Here is a 16,578-nt window from a genome sequence, read left to right as displayed (position 1 = left end):
ATTCGAAAAAATGGAGGAGGTGTCTGTAACTCACTGAAACATGGTTAGAATTGTCTGAAAAGTTGTGTGAGCACTATTCTAGCTCTGTTTAATTAAAATCAGAAATATTTTTGATTTTCGTCACCCAGCCATTTTTTACCATGGAGGGGGGTACGTTGAAATGCATCAAATTTAGTCGCTTTTTTTATCAGAACTCCCCTTGACAGTGGAATCTGGAGAAAGTATCTATATTTTTGGATAGCCAAAACAAATATGTATCTTACCATTATAAATTTACTTCGGACCACAGTACTTCGACCACCCGAAAAATCCAAAAAAACATGAAAAAAATGAGAACATTTTCAAAAAAGTGATTTTTTCTACATGATGTAGGCGAGCTAGAAAAAAGTAGTTATCTTGTAAAATGCACAAAATTAGGCTGACAATTCATTTCTGAAGCGATTTCGGTCCTATCTTTCGAAAGAAAAATTTTCATTTTTTAACTTCAATTGATCGTTTCGGTATGTCAAAGGGGGCCGAGCCTAATCTGGTATGGTATAAAATTCTTAGAATTCCTTGCGTAGTAACATATCAAAAAATCAGCCGAAACGGATCACTTTGGTTTATGTGTAACATGGCCTGTAGGCTTGAGCGAGACATTGTCTCTTAATACCTTAAAAACATCAGCAAATTGGAGTAGGAAAACTAATTTTTCAAATTGATATTGGGCGGAAGGCGGATGCAATAAGCGGAAACAGGAAAATGTTTCAGCGGAAAACGGAGGGCGGAAGGCGGAACGAAAAATTCAAGTAATTTTATCTCAAAAATTTAGTGCGAAAATGCTGAAAACCGAACAAAACAAACTCAATTCAACTATTTGTCATAGCTGAGCAATCAGTCTATCAGAGTTGCGCGGAAGTGGTTTTTTCTCGAACGGAAGTCGGAAGTCGGAAGTCGGAAGTAAAATTTTCAAAACGGAAGTCGGAAGTCGGAAGCCGGAAGTAAAATTTTGAAAACGTAAGTCGGAAGCCGGAAGTCGGAAGTGAAAAACAGCCCGGAAGTCGGAAGTCGGAATTCCGCGCAACTCTGCAGTCTATCGAACACTCTCGTTACAAAAGTACTCAAGAAGAAATTTCTGAAGAAGAATCGGAAGACAACAACTTCCGATGTGGTTCGCACTCCAACTGTCGTGAACAACTCAATGCAATCGGCAACATCTAGAAATTATCAGGAGGATGGTCGCTTCGAGAATTTGCAAGTTGAAAGCATCAACAAAGAAAACACTCCGGTGGCTAACGTGTCTCACTCACGAAGAGCAGCTTCATGCAGGAGTTTTACTCATCCAAAGAAAGATTCATCAATGAGCTTCGTCAAGTCTCCGCTGACACGCCCAGCAAGCAAATCGCCGCCGGATTATCAATCCTCTCCGTTTCGCCACTTATTCCAATTGTGAGTTGCTTCTCCATTATTGCCGATTTTTTATCAAAATATGTGATTGTATTCAATAATTTCGAAAAAAAAATTACAGCATATTTTGCAGAACCAGGAGATCAATCATCACGTTCTGTCCATCCACAACACTTATGAACGTTCACCATTTGCTCCGGTATCTCCACCCAACAGTAGCCACAGTGGAACCAACAGCAAGACCGACAACTCTGCCAACGACAGCCGCCAACGTTATGCTGAAGTTGCTCGAACACTTTCCACAATGAATACCATTCACAAAGGATACTCTCCTGATAGTAACAATTCTGAATCTCATCAGTAGGTCTCATTTCTTCTTATTACATAATTATAAATTAACTAATTTTCTAGTTTCTTTCTGATTGGTTAATCATTTTTTTTTCTGTTTCTTCCTATTCCCAGTTTTAAAGTATACGTCCCGTTAGAGATATGGTGTGTTTTGCTCCCACATATAAATCTCCCGCACTCGTCCCCTTATTCTCTTTACATTTGTGTCAAACGAATCATTTTTCGTTTCTTTACAAAATACTAGTTGAAACATTGTAGTAATCTTAGTTTTTAATTAACTTTTATTCACTTGCATAGATTTCGAATTATTAAAAAAAAAGTAGTTGTGCCCAAACAGTTGTTTTCAATGCAGTAACACGAAAACATCTTTACTTATAATATTCAACATATCTACTTGTGTGCCCGGATGTCGCCGACTCTTCGGTACTGAACAGTTTGTAACGAAACTTAGAGAGATTGCTCCGAAATTTGTAACGTATGATGCCTGTACTTTTCTAATTTGAAATTCCCGATTTTGACGTCTTCTGTTTCTGACGACTCCAGCACTGCCCACCCTGACACTTGCCGAAAACATTGCCTATCTTAATGCTAACCTCCATGGCACGCGGCAGCGCCAATCTGGCATAGTGGTGAAGAGGGAAACGCAACGGTCCAGCAACGAGAAATCAAAGTTCGCGAAATCCTTTTTCTCCTTTTGATTAGTAAAGAATCTAAGTACTTTCAGATGGTTCATCTGGCTAAAATTCCTGATAATTCAAGAGACTTCTTTTTTGAAAAGCAAAACTAATTGAATTGTCAACCTGCCCAACCATGTGTCTAAAGAAGCAAGCACATCTGAAGATATTATCACAATAGAAGAGAAATGGCATCACGATCAGAAATGGTTCACGCTGAAATTATCTTATAACTAATTTTACATTCCCCACGAGAGTTTCGACTATGGAATAAAGGAGACATTTTAATGAATATCTAGCTCTCCTAACTGATATGGAAGATAAATTGCTTCGTGTAACAGTCTCATGTTAAGTTGGTTTCCATCATGTAGGATCTTCACCAAAGAATGTTTAATTTTTTTTGAAACATTTAACATCTATGTTGGCTTTCGAGTTCCTCACTTTTTTCATCATACAATGTCGTATGTTTCATATGACCTTTTCCTTTGTTACATTTTCTATCTTTTTCTTCTTCTTCTTCTCTCTCTCTCTTTCTCTTTTCATTTCTCCCATCATCATTCTCACCTCGACCAACTTTTTGTTTTATTTGAAAATTTTGAAAATTCTTTGATACAAGTATAAGTTTTTGTGAGATAAAGCATGTTCTTGTTTGTTTTTAATTGGAAACAGTGATTGCAATCTGCTGAATGTTTTGCGTTTTTGACATCAAAACATCGTATTTCAGCTAAAAGCCAAGAAACATGGATGCTTCAAATACCCAAGAATTTTTCGATCCGCTTCCTCCTCTGCCTCGGCCACCAGATTTTTGGCAGCCGGCTGAGAAATCTTCAGTGCAACTGCATGATTATTCAAGAAACGTGAGTTATGCATCGAGGGAGCTAGAAAGGCATTTTAATAAAATAATGTAATACAAGTCATCAACACTGGAAACACATTTTTAGATCTGATAATTTATAAAAACTGAATACTAACGTTGCCTAATTATCAGTAAAAATTTTAGCTTCCAAGAGTAAAACACAAAAATTATCATTTTTTGACCTTCAAGCATTTTCCGGGGGTTAAGACCCAAAAACTATATGACCTAACATACATACATCAAAAGTTGCGGAACTGTAACATCCATACAGGCCGTACGCGTGTCTTTCAGAGAATATGTCTTATCAGACTTGTCGAAAATTAGGCCGGCCTGGAGTCGAAAATCGAGGCTCATTTTTTTTACAATTTTTTTTTGAAATTTTCAAAAATTTACATTTTTTTAGCAGAACACACCTGCTCCAATGGACATTGCTACAACTCCTTCTCCGGTTCCTCCGCCTGCTCGTAACTGTCTGAAATCTGAATACTCGAAACTTTTCCGTGAAGTAGAAGCAGCTGCAAGAAGGCGACCAGAACACCCTGGTGAAACTTGGGAAGAAGTTCGCGAGAAGACAAGGATTGCCTGGACACGTTTGCTGGCTTTTGAAAGTAAGAAAAAAGGACTCGACTACTTGGATGACATTGTCGATAAGAAGATAGATAAGAAATTCCCAAACTGGAGAGATCCTAATTTCAAACCTCCAGTAAGAAGCCGTTCTAGTTCAAGAGAGCCACGAAAAGATGGTTCTGATGGAGTCATTCAAAAAGGAGAGTTTCGACGACATAGTGAGCTGTCAAGACGTGGTCCAATAGTTCGAAGATTGCTTTTTGATCTCGCTCGTTACGTTTCATCTTCAAATCAACGCCAGGCACAAAAAGGACAGTATCGTTACCGTTCTCGGCATCGTTTTTCAGCTGATACCAGAAAAAACAAAAGAAAACCTACCGGATACAATTCAACTTATAAATTCCTAAATAATTCAACAAACGTCAGACAAACAATCAGTACTGTTTATGGTTATGGTTCATGTTTTTAACTTCTACTTTCTATTTTTCTCAAAACCGCATATCTGGTTTTTTTCGGTAATGATTATTTTTTTCTTTGATTATTAAGGTAAGAACTTGAAATCTCATGCAGTATTGGAAGTCTAATAAAACTCAGATTACCTAACTTTGTTCACTGTTTTTTCTTCTTTTTCAGATGTTTTTTCTCTGTTTTCTGCATTTCACAACTAATGCTGACGTGTATTTCTTCGTTCACAAGCTACTCCGCTTCTTTTCTCTCTGGGAAAGTGTCCTAATCGAATCAAAACGGGGTATAAATCGCGGCCCGCCGTCCAGATTCATCATTCGGAGTCATGTTCTCTCTACAATACTTTGTTTTCGTTTTCTTTCTTACTGGAAATCTTCTTGGCTTAGTTTATCAACCGGATACCAAATCCACAATCACCAATGAGATCATTTCAAATAAATTGGGAAATGAGCAAGAAGTCGAAGGTGTCATCATTTGGTCCTTGAACGAGTTGTTGATTGCTGTTCATTCCCGCAATTATGACAAAATCAAGAATCTTTTGCATGCCGATGTCCGTTATAAGAGATGCGATTCAACAGAAAACAGAGGTAAAGCATTCAACTTTTCAAATTTCAGGTAATATTTCATCATGTCTTACAGAAACCCTCGTGCTTTTGCGCTTATGCCCAAAGGAATGATCCTTTCTTTCAAACTGGCTTCGCTCGGTGCAGACAACTCAACTGCCTCTTCTATTGTATTCAAGGCCGTTTTCACAGCGAAAATGGAAGAAGAAGAGCGTACTGGATTGGTTCAAATGACTTTGGATAAGAAGTTGTTGGTGTTCACTGAAGGACAAACTATTTTTTTTCGCTCCACTGCAGTCTTTGAGCACCTTCTTTAAGATTCCATAGGAAAAAATAAGCATTGCAATTCTTTCATCATTTTTGTCTTATGTTAGAACAATTAGATTAATGCTATTTGTGAAAAATAATGATAAACAATTATTATGGTGGACACATCAAATCCTCACTGTTGTTAAATGTAATCTGATTGATTGTTGGAATCGAAGTGAAATGCTACACAAAATTTTTATTTTTTATATAACTTTAAACAAGGTAAGCAAAAAACCAGTAGGTAGCACGTGAGGGGCAATTGACAAGGTTCCCTTAACCAGGATATGTCATTATATCATGGCAACAAAAAATAAGCAATAAATATACCGGCCTAGACGGATAACCGTTTCTTATATAAATTGGGAAGAAATTTACGAACAGAATACTTGACAAATCAAGTCGATGGGGAAAATGGGCTTTCGGAAGTGTCAGAAGAAGCGTCATCAGACGACTTCTTGCTTTGCGGAGTCAGAAACTTCACATTGTGAAGCTCCGCGTCGTCCAAAGTGTTGGAGATAACGGTGATTCTTCGGGACGGCAACTTATTCTTATTTCCCCAGCTCTTCGGAGTGACCTGCAACTCACGAACCAAAGCAGTTGTTCTGAAAAATATTTTGTTCGTGATATAATATGCATAACTAGTATTACCTAGAGGGAGAGCCATGTACAGAAGTTTTGCGAGGAGTACTCGTCTGCAGGGGAGTGAAAATAACCGATTGAGTAGATACTTTTGGAGTTGTCGGTTGAGTATCGTCCACAAAATCCGCCTGATCCATCTTCTTTTCATCAATTGTTTTGGCAGGGGTGTCAGCGAGCCAATCCTCGACAGGAACATGACAGAATCTGAACAGATGCAAATGAATATGAGTCGCTTGTTATTTCTCTTACCTCGGCGGAGTGCGCTTCACTCCTTTAGAAATAGGAGGAAGGATGATCTTGCGAGAAACCTCAACTTTCTTTTCCTGGAGCTTGGCCAGTTTTTGGTCAGAGGTGTTCTTGAGGATAGTCACTGAACTCTGAACACTTGAATCATCCTTTTCTGATGTATGATACATTGATGGAGACTCCGCTTGGGGCAGAGGAGCACGAGTCTTCATTGCGATCTCGTCGACAACTGCCTTCAAATCATCCCAACCAGTTTCATGGTTGGAGACATGAGGAGGCCTGAAAGCATATTTGTTTAAATTACTCTGATTTGTTCACACTTACTTGTTAAAGAGCTCTGGATGTTTCTCACGAAGCTCTCTGTTCCACTGCCCAATAAGGTCATTTTGCGGATCTGCCAAGTAGTAGTAACGACCTGCGGGGATCTCATCTGGTCCAGTTTCGATGAAGGGATGGAGGTCAAAACAGAACTCCAATGGCATGAAGATGTGTCTTCCAGTTTGAGGATTCACAAAAGTAGCAAGTCCATCGGTGATATCAACACTGGGCATAAACTTGCAAATGCCTCCACGGGCCATGTAACAGCCAGCATTGTTTTTATCCTCGTTGTGTTCGACAACCTTCTTGAAAGTAACTGGACAAGAAGTTTTCCAGCCAGGGGGAGGAAGTGACTTCGGCTTTGCGGCCGATTTGAGCGGCTGGATGTTGAGCGGCTTGGGTGGTCTGGATGGTGTTGACTCTTCCGAAGATGTCTCACTCTTCGGCTTCATTAAAGACTTGTTCAGATCCGAGAGATTTCCTTCGGGTGAGTACATTGGCGTGTCAGGAGACTTGGCCTCGACTAGTCCCCAAGAAACACTTCTGAAAACAAAAATTTAGAATATGAAGAATATATCCATATGTTCTGCAAATGACAAACACAAACCTTGAACGAAACTCTGGTGGAGACCGTCTTGCCAAATGAATCTTCTTGAGGATTCCTCGCGGTAGTTTGTCTTCGCCTAACGTCAGATTGAGGATAGCCTTGGAGGGTGGTGGGGACTCAACGAATCGTTCACCACCAGTGATAGTCATATTCAAAGGATCCTCAGAATGGATCTTCTGTTTCATCATCAACTTGTCCTTTTTCTCTTTTGCCGTCTTCTTTGCATTAGCTACCTCCATATCAATTTTCTGCTTACGTTTCTCTGCACAGAGAATTTTCTCGACAGCCGGAGAGAACATGTACGGGTATTTGACAGGGCGAGGTGAAGTGAAGACAGGTCCGACGGCCAGAATGGAAGAATCTTGTTGGCAACTTTCGTCTTGAACACCGCGGAACGACTGATCCATTCGAGAGTCACCAACCGGATTCCCCATCGATTCCACGTTTTGGAGGTTCTGCAAGAGCTCTGCAAACCACGTCGTTACAGAAAAAAACTAAAAACAAGTAACACTTACTCTGTCCGTCAGTCAATTTCGTTGAAAAACTGGAAGGAAAGACTTGAATGAAGTTATCTCCATTGAGTTGTTGTGACTCGAAACGTCCAAAGTTGAAGTCGATTGTAGTCTTGTGGTCAGCGACGTTCTTAGGGCCGCTTTTCGCTCCGGTGTACCTGGCGTAGCTTGTGTTTGGATTGTAACGGTACGAGTTCCGATTGGTATTTCCACTGTGTTTTTGGTTCTCAAATCCTTTGGAGTTGGAAGAGTGACGATTGTAGTCGGTTGTCCAGAAGTTGCTTTTGGCATACTTGGTGGATAGATAGCGTTTGTTGTTTCCACCTTTCTGCATCTGGTAATGGTTTCCATCTCCTCGGTATTTGGGATTTACAAATCCATTGTTGCCAGCGGAGGGACGATCGTCTTTGGTTGTCCACAGGTTGTCACGACGAGCATTTGGTTGTCCCGTTTCACCCATTCCAATGGTAGTCGTGAATGATGTGTTATAAGTATTACGAGAATTGTTGCTCTTGGTGGTAAAGTTGGTGAACGAAACGTCGTGGCTGTTTCCAGTTGTCGGTATCTGGATGTTCCTTCCCTCTCCCCGGTATTTGGAGTTACCGAATCCTTTGTAGCCAGAAGAGCGATAATGAGATTCGGTCGTAAAGAATCTGTCACGATTACCGTTGGATTTTCCCGTTTCACCCATTCCGGCGGTGAATGACTTGTTATAGTCGTACCGTGGATTAGCATACTTGGTTGATGGATACTGTTGGTTGCTTCCACCTCTTTGCACTTCGCGGTTGGGCTGATAGCTCTGATTGTGTTCCCAGTAAGGTTTCTGTCCGGGCACCGTTTTCTTCACATATCCAGTCCCGTAATCGGTAAAAGAACGATGTTGACTCGGGCGGTTGTTCTGGTGACCTTAAAATGGAATACTGAAATCATGTTGAGAGGATATTGATTTTTTACCTGATCCGTTGTAAGATTTCTGGTAACCGTTGCCATAAGGGTATCCAGACTGAGGATAGTTCGGCGGGACATCAGTTTTTTTCGTTTTCGGGGTCATTACCAAAAGTCGAGGCTGCTGAAAAAAAGAGTGTGAATCAAATTAATTTTAGAAAAAAAACAATGCAAAAGAGAAAAAGAGGGAAAAATTGAACAAATGCAACAAAAAACTGCAGGAAACTGCAGAAAAATGACAAAGAATGAGAAAACGACAAGTAATGAGAAAGGAGAGAACCGCAGCGCATCGACAAACGCGCGTGCATCGAGAAACGCGCCAGTGACAAATAACGGGTGCATTTCTCGTGGAGGAGGAGAATGAGGTCGCCCCCTCACGTTTTGTGTGTAGCTTGTGTCATTTGAGTGTTAATGAAAAGAGAGTAAAGAAAAAACACTTTTTGGAAACAAAAATTGATAAAAACACATTAAATAATAAAAAAATCAGCAAGAGCAGAACAGTGAACTTTTTGACCAAGGGAAAAGATTATTCGATTATTTTGGCTCTGTTTTTTTGGATTGTGACGAATATGAAACTGTGGTAAAAGTTTCATTTCGATAAACTTTAAAATATTTTTTAAAGCAGTCTGAAACTTTCATTTTTAAATTTCATGATTTGATGAAACTGTTGTTTGATCGTTGAACTGTTGTACGTTAATTCGATTTCCATCGTAAACTTACTGCAATATTCTAATTATCGACAATATTGATAAAAACAAGAGTTTTACTCTGTTTACTGTACGCCATCATTCTACTTTGACATGATCCGTGTTATCCTTTTTTTAGTGAGTTATCTATTTCTATCTCTTAGGACAGAAACAGACTTTGAGGATCTGTAAAGGAAAGACAACTTACAACACAAAGACGGTTTTTACTCGCGTGCTTTATCAAAAGCAAGAACTAAACATTATCAAAGAGTTCAATCTTATGAAGGCTTGAGTTTCATGATGTGGATTAGGTTTTACGGTTGCCACGCGGATATTCATTTCCTTTGACTTCTGTGATTCCATGGGGTTCCGTGGACATGAGGTTGAGGCGGGGCCACTTCCCCCCCCCCCTCTGGGCTGCCGGACGTCCTGGATTGAAATCTCTCTTCAATCCGTTTGGAAGAGTCTTAGGTCTCGTCTTCAGTCGAGTTCCAATCGCATGATTTGGCAATGCCAGCAACAGAAATTTGCCGATCGACTCCAACGATTTATGATCCCACTTTTCCAAGATGAGCGGAGTTTGGTGCGTTCCGACGGGCATCAGTGGGTCGACCATTTCCACGTTGACTGCAGTTTTGAGCCATCTGCGCCATTTGTCGGTCACCTCGGCCACCTTCCCGAACGGACATTGCAAGCCACCCAGAATCATGTACACCTTCTTAGCCTCTCTAGCAATGGACTCGACAAATTCTAATCGTTTGCTGTTCGCTTCTTCATCGTCCGTAACCCCTATCAGCACCACGACCTCTTCAACCGCTTCCCAATCAAATCTCTCTGCCCATCCAACCATAATATTTTCCCGTCACTCGAGAACACCTGGCCCCCTCGCCTCCACTCTGGGTCCGACTACCACCATATCCGTTCCGATCTTGATCTTTTTCTTTGCATTCCGCTCCATCACCTCTGATTTCAGCGCCTCCACGACGGTCTGCCACCCAGCCGCAGTCTCACTCCCCTTCATCACCGCCTCTGCGACTGCAGGACATTTGCGGGCGAAACGACGAAGAGCGATCTCCTTTTCGACGTCGGACACTTCCTGTTGGAAGCTCTCCAAATGACGAACCATATGGAACTCCTCCATTGGCACCCCTTTTTTCTTCGCCAACAGTTGTAGGGCCATCTCCTTTGTCGATGCCGCATCAATCCCCCCTTCCTTTACTCCACACTTTCCTCCTTCGCAGATACATCCCATCTCGATCACATCTCTGCAAATATCACCATTTTCTTCACTAATCACAGTCTGCACATTTGCCGCGTCCCCCGCCGTGACACCGCGTCTCCCCCTCTTTCCGCGCACCGCAGCGGTCTTGCACTGTATCTCCGGTACTTCCTTCGGAACTTTCCGAAGTTGTTCCCACGGTATCCACAGTTTCTCTCCTCCCCCAATAATCTGCACTTCCGCCGAGTTCACTGTGGTCCTTATCACCCGGTATGGTCCTTGCCAATCATTGGCCAACTTCGGGTTCCGAGAGCCCAGCCTCTCCGCCGGAATTTTTACCAACACCCTATCTCCGACCACCGGAAACACCCTCCTGTGAACCTTGTTCTTCTCATCAAAGTGTTTTTTCGCTTTCTCCTGCTCTCGCCGAATATGTGCTCTTGCTTCCTCGTGGGCCATATTCATTTGCTCCGCATGACGGAATTTGTACTCGTCTACATCCACCTGATACTTCCCCACCAGCTCTTTTGGATCCGTTCTCAACGGAATCCTAGCGTCTCTGCCGTACATCAAATAATGTGGGCTCTCCCCCGTCGCTTCATGCTTGCATGCATTATACGCAAACACCGCATACGGTAGCCGCTCATCCCAGTCCGTCGGGATCACCGTAATCTTTTTCAGAACCGTCTGGATAGTTCTGTTGAACCTTTCAACAGCTCCATTCATTCTAGAATGGTACCCCTTGGTTTGAATTATCCGGACATTTGCCATTCTTGCGATCTTCTCAAAAGTCGCGTTTGCAAATTCCAATCCCTGGTCCATAAGGATCGCTTTCGGAATCCTCCCTTCCTTCAGCATCCAATTCTCCACGAACGCTCTTGCTACTGTCTCGGCAGACTTGTCCGGAATTGCGCATGCACCTGCATATCTGCTGAACAAATCTACTATACTCAACACATAACGATTCCCTGCACTACTTCTCCCCAAGTCCAATAAATCTAGTGCCACGATCTCCAATAGCTCACTCGCTTCAAATGGTGTCAGCGGTGAGGTCATAATCTGTTTGGCGTTCCCGCACAGACACTGCTGACACTCCCTTGACCATTTAGTGATTAGCGCCTTCATTCTGGGCCACCAATATTTCTTCAGCAACATGGCAGTCACTTTCGCTGGGCTCCAATGTCCTCCAAATGTACCTCCGTGAGCCTCAAGGAACACCTCCTTCTGTTTCTCCCCCGGCACGACACACATAGTCGCTCCATACTTCGTGACTTTCATTAAGTCCCCTTCGATCAACATAAATTCTCGAAGTTCCTTCTTCCGTAGACATATAATTATGTATGCAGTATGCAATTGTAGGAAAAGGCTCGTTCAACAATTTGATCTCGAGTAAATAATTGTACAATATTTTGAACTCCAGAAGGTAACATGCATGAAGAATTAATTCAATGTGTTCTGCCAAACAACAAAACCATTCAAGCTGTTTTCGTCTTTCATTGGTTTTGGACGTGCATCCTTGGTATGATTACAATTGCGGACTTTGGTATCAACATTGCTACAATACGTCGTAAACAAGTTGTCAGCGAGCTCATTTTTTTGGATGAAAACATGGATTAAAAAAATTTAGAAACAATACGACTTGTAGACAAATTTGTGAAAACTAGAGTTTCACAAGACTTGGTTCTAGTTTTCAAATTTATGAACGGACCATATGGAAAAACCACCATAAAAGTCGCTACATTTCTTTATCAAAATTGGATGAAAGATGTAATGTATAAACGAGATTTTGACAAAGATAGTGAAACCAATATTTCAACACACTTGGTTGCAAACTGTGCCCGGCCAGCTGTCTATGATATATAAATCGGAAGCACTACTCTATCCGTCATTATGACCCGTTTTCGTACACCTCGTCCACCGTATTGGCTAACACCTCCCTGCAGACCAGTAAGCTTTTTGTACCAAAATTACAAACAATTTAAAATTTCAGGAAATGGACTTTTATCTTAAAGACTACATGCGATATAGAGGAGATTTTGTTGAAAATTTATCACCATACGTCACTGAAAAATATACAAAATTTTTAAATCAACCTCAAGTATTACATATATGGAACACCATTACTTACACAACAATACATTTGCCTATTATCGTACCGTGAGTTACATTCTTATTTAACCAACAAAAGAAAAATCCATTTACAGAGAATACTATACAACTTCAACGAGAATGCCTACAACTACAAAAACAGTCGAAGAAATATACAAGGAAGATTATGCATACACTATAAATTACCCTTATTCTCCTATAATTTCTGATGTTTTAGGACGGTACCACCCCATTGAAGTTTGTGCCGTCCGAATTACTTCTTGTGTATAGAATATTTAATATAGTGGGCGGTCCTTTGACTTGTATATAAAGAGTCGAAATTTCAAAACTTGTGCAAAATGTTGTCTTCTTTTGACCAGTTTTTAGATATTGCTTTCCCAAACTGGCGTCAACTTTCTTCACGTGTGTTAAATGCACAACTAGAAGCAATCGGACCTATGAATTTACGTTTACGTCATCGACGCTGCACAGTGTATGGTGTCCCGCAAATTGTTTTAGAGTAAGTAAATTTTTTTTTAATCCCGGGTATATTCATTTCTTAAAGTTGTGTATCTTTTAGACCACGTGATGAACATTGGTTGCAAGATGGGCTTTGGCAAAATATTCCAGAATACCTACATCGTGAGTGGGCTATACATGTGAAAAACCCAAATGGACCATATGTGTACATTAAAAATAAACCAGGGAGTTTGTATCCAATTGATTTGGTCCATAATATAGAAGAAGAAACAGAAGAAGACACACAGGAACGTTTGAGAATCGAAAGGGCCGAAAGAATGCACGCTCTACTTTTTATCGCAAATCGAATAACAAGAGTTGGTCAAACTGTTGGATATAGACCGGATAATGACGGAAAAGTCGAAAAATTGGCACGTCGTTTTATTCAAATTGTACTAAATTCATAAGTTGTGTGTAAAAAAACGTTTTTTTGAATAAATTATTTATTTAAAAAAAATTATACAGTTGTATCAATAACCGGATTTCGCTGGTGATCAACACCTACAAGTTGATCAAATTCTGCATATACAATACAATAAAGACCTCCGGTAGGTGTAAGTTCGTTAAAATTCAAACGAATAGACACATTTGTAGGTCTTACAAGCTCGAAAAGCGATGTATCTTTAGCAACGGGGCTCAATTCAAACCCAAAAATGGTGAACCCCTTCCCTTTGAATTGGTCAAAACTTATAGAGTTACAAGTAGTGTTATTGCGATTGTGACCAAATGCTTCTTGTAGCATAAGGTAGGGTTCTACACATTTTCCCTTGCTAAAGTCCAAATTCATTGGTCTTCCAGGCAGTGTGACACCACAAAAATCTATGTGAACATCTCGAATTCCAAACGGTTTAAAGTTGAAGGGTGATAAGTTATAGTCTCCGCTATAAGCTGCCGCACTCACGAGTCCCATGAATATACGACGAGGCATTTTACTAGTGAATAAGGTGTTTGCCGGAGCATCGTTACGACCTTCACTAATGTAAAACGATCGAACTTGCGAACTAATAAGGGGGTATTGGAATAATTTGTGTTCAATCAAAGCAGCTTCAATTTCATTGGCAAGTCCATCTGCGAGTTCCAACTCGTTTACACGACAGTGAACATCTTCAATGTGTAATTCATATTTAACACCAGAGTTTTCATAGTTATCAATTAGAAAAGAGTCAGAATTTGGGTACGCCGTTAATTTCATATTGCAATTGTTTAAATGTTCAATTTTATAAAATTGAATGTTCAATTTTATAAAATTCTAGGGCAAGTGTGAGAATAAAAGCCAATGTTTCTGTTTCTTCCCTACGAGATAACTGTTCAGCCATTTGTTTCGCAAGACTTCCATCCACAGCTTTCTGGACATCTCTTTTTTTACGTGATCTTGCATTCAATACTGACAAAACTTGTTGATTGGTATTATATTGATTAGCAGGGAAGTTGTAACATAGATGTTGTCGACCATCTTTAAAATGAATGAAAAATTTCAAGATTTTATTCACATTCTTGTACGAATAAGGGTAAATTATATCAGTAGCCGCAACTACCCATTTGTCTTTTTCCATATTCAATACCTGTGGTAGTCTGGTGGCATAAACAGAACTAGTGTTTTTAATAGTCAAGTTTGGTGTTGTCGAAGGTAAAGTTAGATAAAAATCATCCATTTGGGGTTTGACTCGTAACTCGGACCCTTCTATAAAAGGAGTTTAAAATACTCGTTTGACAATTATGTGGTTTCTTTCCATTTTACCGTTAGCTACTAGTGTCACAGTCTTGACTAAAACTGAACCTAGTGTACCATTCGATGTATTCAACATTCCGGAAGAAACAAACTTTCATGGAAACTTTGCAGGCTATACTATTTCCGGTAAACCTATACTTTCATATTTTCATCAGTATGATGTCAAAATTATTGATAACAAGTCAAACTTGTTTAAAATTAATAAAACATGTTCCTTTGATGTAATTCATGAGCGAGATTTGTTAATGCATTGCAATGATCGCCTATTGAAAATTTCTAAAAACGAAACACGGTTGATGGAGTATAGATCAAATTTATTTACTTTTGATCACGTTGAAAATCAACTTTATCTTTGGAAAGATCCATACATTTTTCAATATGAAAACTCCTCTGATAGACGTGTATGGAAATTTGAAAATTTGTTAGATTTCAATGTAGTAGGAGGATTGTTGACTGTACTCGATAAAAATGGTGTTATTAGTCATAATGACACTACGCTAGCTATTGTTGACACTTGTCTCTATACAAGATTACCAATTTTTGTGGCTCCAGATTTCGAGTTAAACATGCCAGACTGTCGTATAAAGGGAACTGTTCTAGAACGCCGGAACGAAAAAAAAAATCCCGGAACGAAAAAAAAATCCCGGAACGAAAAAAAAATCCCGGAACCAAAAAAAAATCCCGGAACCAAAAAAAATACCGGTACCAAAAAAAAATACCGGAACCAAAAAAAAATACCGGAACCAAAATTTTTATTCTATTATTTGAATTTTTTCCTTTTTCTTTCAATATGTGTCTTATAATTTAGCTAGTCATACATTTTTTTCTTCCCTCTGCCTTTTTTATTATAACATGATTTTTGCGGATATATAATTTTTATTCGAATTAGATGTGTAAAAAAAAGAAACTTTGGGAAAACAATCATTAACCTTTCTTGTTGGTTTTTTTTTTGTTTTTGGGGACTTCGGGGACTTTGGGGACTTCGGAGCTTTAGTGGCCTTCGGAGCCTTCGTAGTCTTCGGAGGTTTAGTGGCCTTCGGAGATTTTGTGGGCTTCGGAGGTTTCGAATTGGTCGGCTTGGGCTTCCTTGTCGGTTTCAGTTTAGGAGGTGCCTTTGTAGTTGGCACAGCAATGGGCGCCCCCGTTGTGAGTTTCCGTCTCAGACCCCGTGTAGCATGTTGTGCAGCAACCACGGGTGGTTCAGTTGTTTGATCTTCAACTGTTGGTCCAATTTGAGACGAATCAGGCACGTGTTGTTCCTGATGATGTTCTCTGTGTCGATTCCTGCTTGGCCGAGGCTCACAAGCGCATGCACAAGAAGTACCTGAAAATGAATTTTATGCAGGTAAAATTGATAGGAATCATTACCAATATCGGTGATCTGGTTCCGAGCCATCTTGAGATTCCGGTTCCGATTCCGTATCAGATTTGTCTTCCTGATCAGTATTGGATTCATCTTCCTGACCATTATTGGGTTCATCTTCCTGTTCAGCTTTGGACTCATCTTCCTGTTCAGCTTCGGACTCATCTTCCTGATCGGTTTCATCTTCACTGTTTTTCTCTTGACACACTACTTTCTTGTTCCTGTCTTCATCTCTGACATAAATTCCGTCGTCATCTTCTGCGGACGATGCTCCCGAAGGAGGAGAATCTGGAGGAGAAGATGATGGGAAGGTGAAAGTTCAGGAGAGCTTTCAGAAGAAGGAGAAGAGTCAGAAAAATGAATGTCTTCAAAGGAATCTACTCGCCGGTAACTGCCCATTTCAACTAGCAAGCGATTGAGCAGTTTCTCTATATCGTAAAATCGCCTCCACATGTAATTATACATGTGACCTCCAAGGCGATGTTCTGGTGTACCGAATCTGTAACTCTACGAGTTCCGGATGGCCTTCAACAAAGTCA

General features: G+C 40.3%; 5 protein-coding genes across 5 annotated transcripts; 3 read left to right on the top strand and 2 right to left on the bottom strand.

Moving 5' to 3' along the window:
• Positions 1-1,302: 1,302 nt before the first annotated feature.
• On the top strand, positions 1,303-1,750 carry GCK72_026274 (uncharacterized protein; the record flags this gene model as incomplete). Its single annotated transcript, XM_053736795.1, has 2 exons — positions 1,303-1,428; positions 1,520-1,750. The coding sequence occupies 2 exons, from the start codon at positions 1,303-1,305 to the stop codon at positions 1,748-1,750; spliced, it is 357 nt and encodes a 118-aa protein (XP_053580361.1).
• A 1,398-nt stretch (positions 1,751-3,148) lies between these two features.
• GCK72_026273 (uncharacterized protein) lies at positions 3,149-5,176 on the top strand (the record flags this gene model as incomplete). The annotated part of the gene is made up of 4 exons (XM_053736794.1): positions 3,149-3,265; positions 3,668-4,049; positions 4,605-4,883; positions 5,007-5,176. The coding sequence occupies 4 exons, from the start codon at positions 3,149-3,151 to the stop codon at positions 5,174-5,176; spliced, it is 948 nt and encodes a 315-aa protein (XP_053580360.1).
• Positions 5,177-5,562: 386 nt separating this feature from the next.
• Positions 5,563-8,541, bottom strand: GCK72_026272 (uncharacterized protein; the record flags this gene model as incomplete). Its single annotated transcript, XM_053736793.1, has 7 exons — positions 5,563-5,770; positions 5,817-6,011; positions 6,057-6,332; positions 6,378-6,914; positions 6,979-7,444; positions 7,494-8,396; positions 8,445-8,541. 7 exons carry the CDS (start codon positions 8,539-8,541, stop codon positions 5,563-5,565), a joined length of 2,682 nt encoding a protein of 893 aa, XP_053580359.1.
• An 887-nt stretch (positions 8,542-9,428) lies between these two features.
• Positions 9,429-9,971, bottom strand: GCK72_026271 (uncharacterized protein; the record flags this gene model as incomplete). Its single annotated transcript, XM_053736792.1, has 1 exon — positions 9,429-9,971. One exon carries the CDS (start codon positions 9,969-9,971, stop codon positions 9,429-9,431), a length of 543 nt encoding a protein of 180 aa, XP_053580358.1.
• A 2,259-nt stretch (positions 9,972-12,230) lies between these two features.
• On the top strand, positions 12,231-12,719 carry GCK72_026270 (uncharacterized protein; the record flags this gene model as incomplete). Its single annotated transcript, XM_053736791.1, has 3 exons — positions 12,231-12,287; positions 12,331-12,497; positions 12,545-12,719. The coding sequence occupies 3 exons, from the start codon at positions 12,231-12,233 to the stop codon at positions 12,717-12,719; spliced, it is 399 nt and encodes a 132-aa protein (XP_053580357.1).
• Between the last annotated feature and the right edge of the window lie 3,859 nt (positions 12,720-16,578).

Source organism: Caenorhabditis remanei, chromosome X, assembly GCF_010183535.1.
Source record: "Caenorhabditis remanei strain PX506 chromosome X, whole genome shotgun sequence".
In the NCBI taxonomy this organism is placed as follows: domain Eukaryota; kingdom Metazoa; phylum Nematoda; class Chromadorea; order Rhabditida; family Rhabditidae; genus Caenorhabditis; species Caenorhabditis remanei.
The sequence above is the reverse complement of the archived record's forward strand: the minus strand, read 5'-3'. Positions and strand labels throughout refer to the sequence as shown.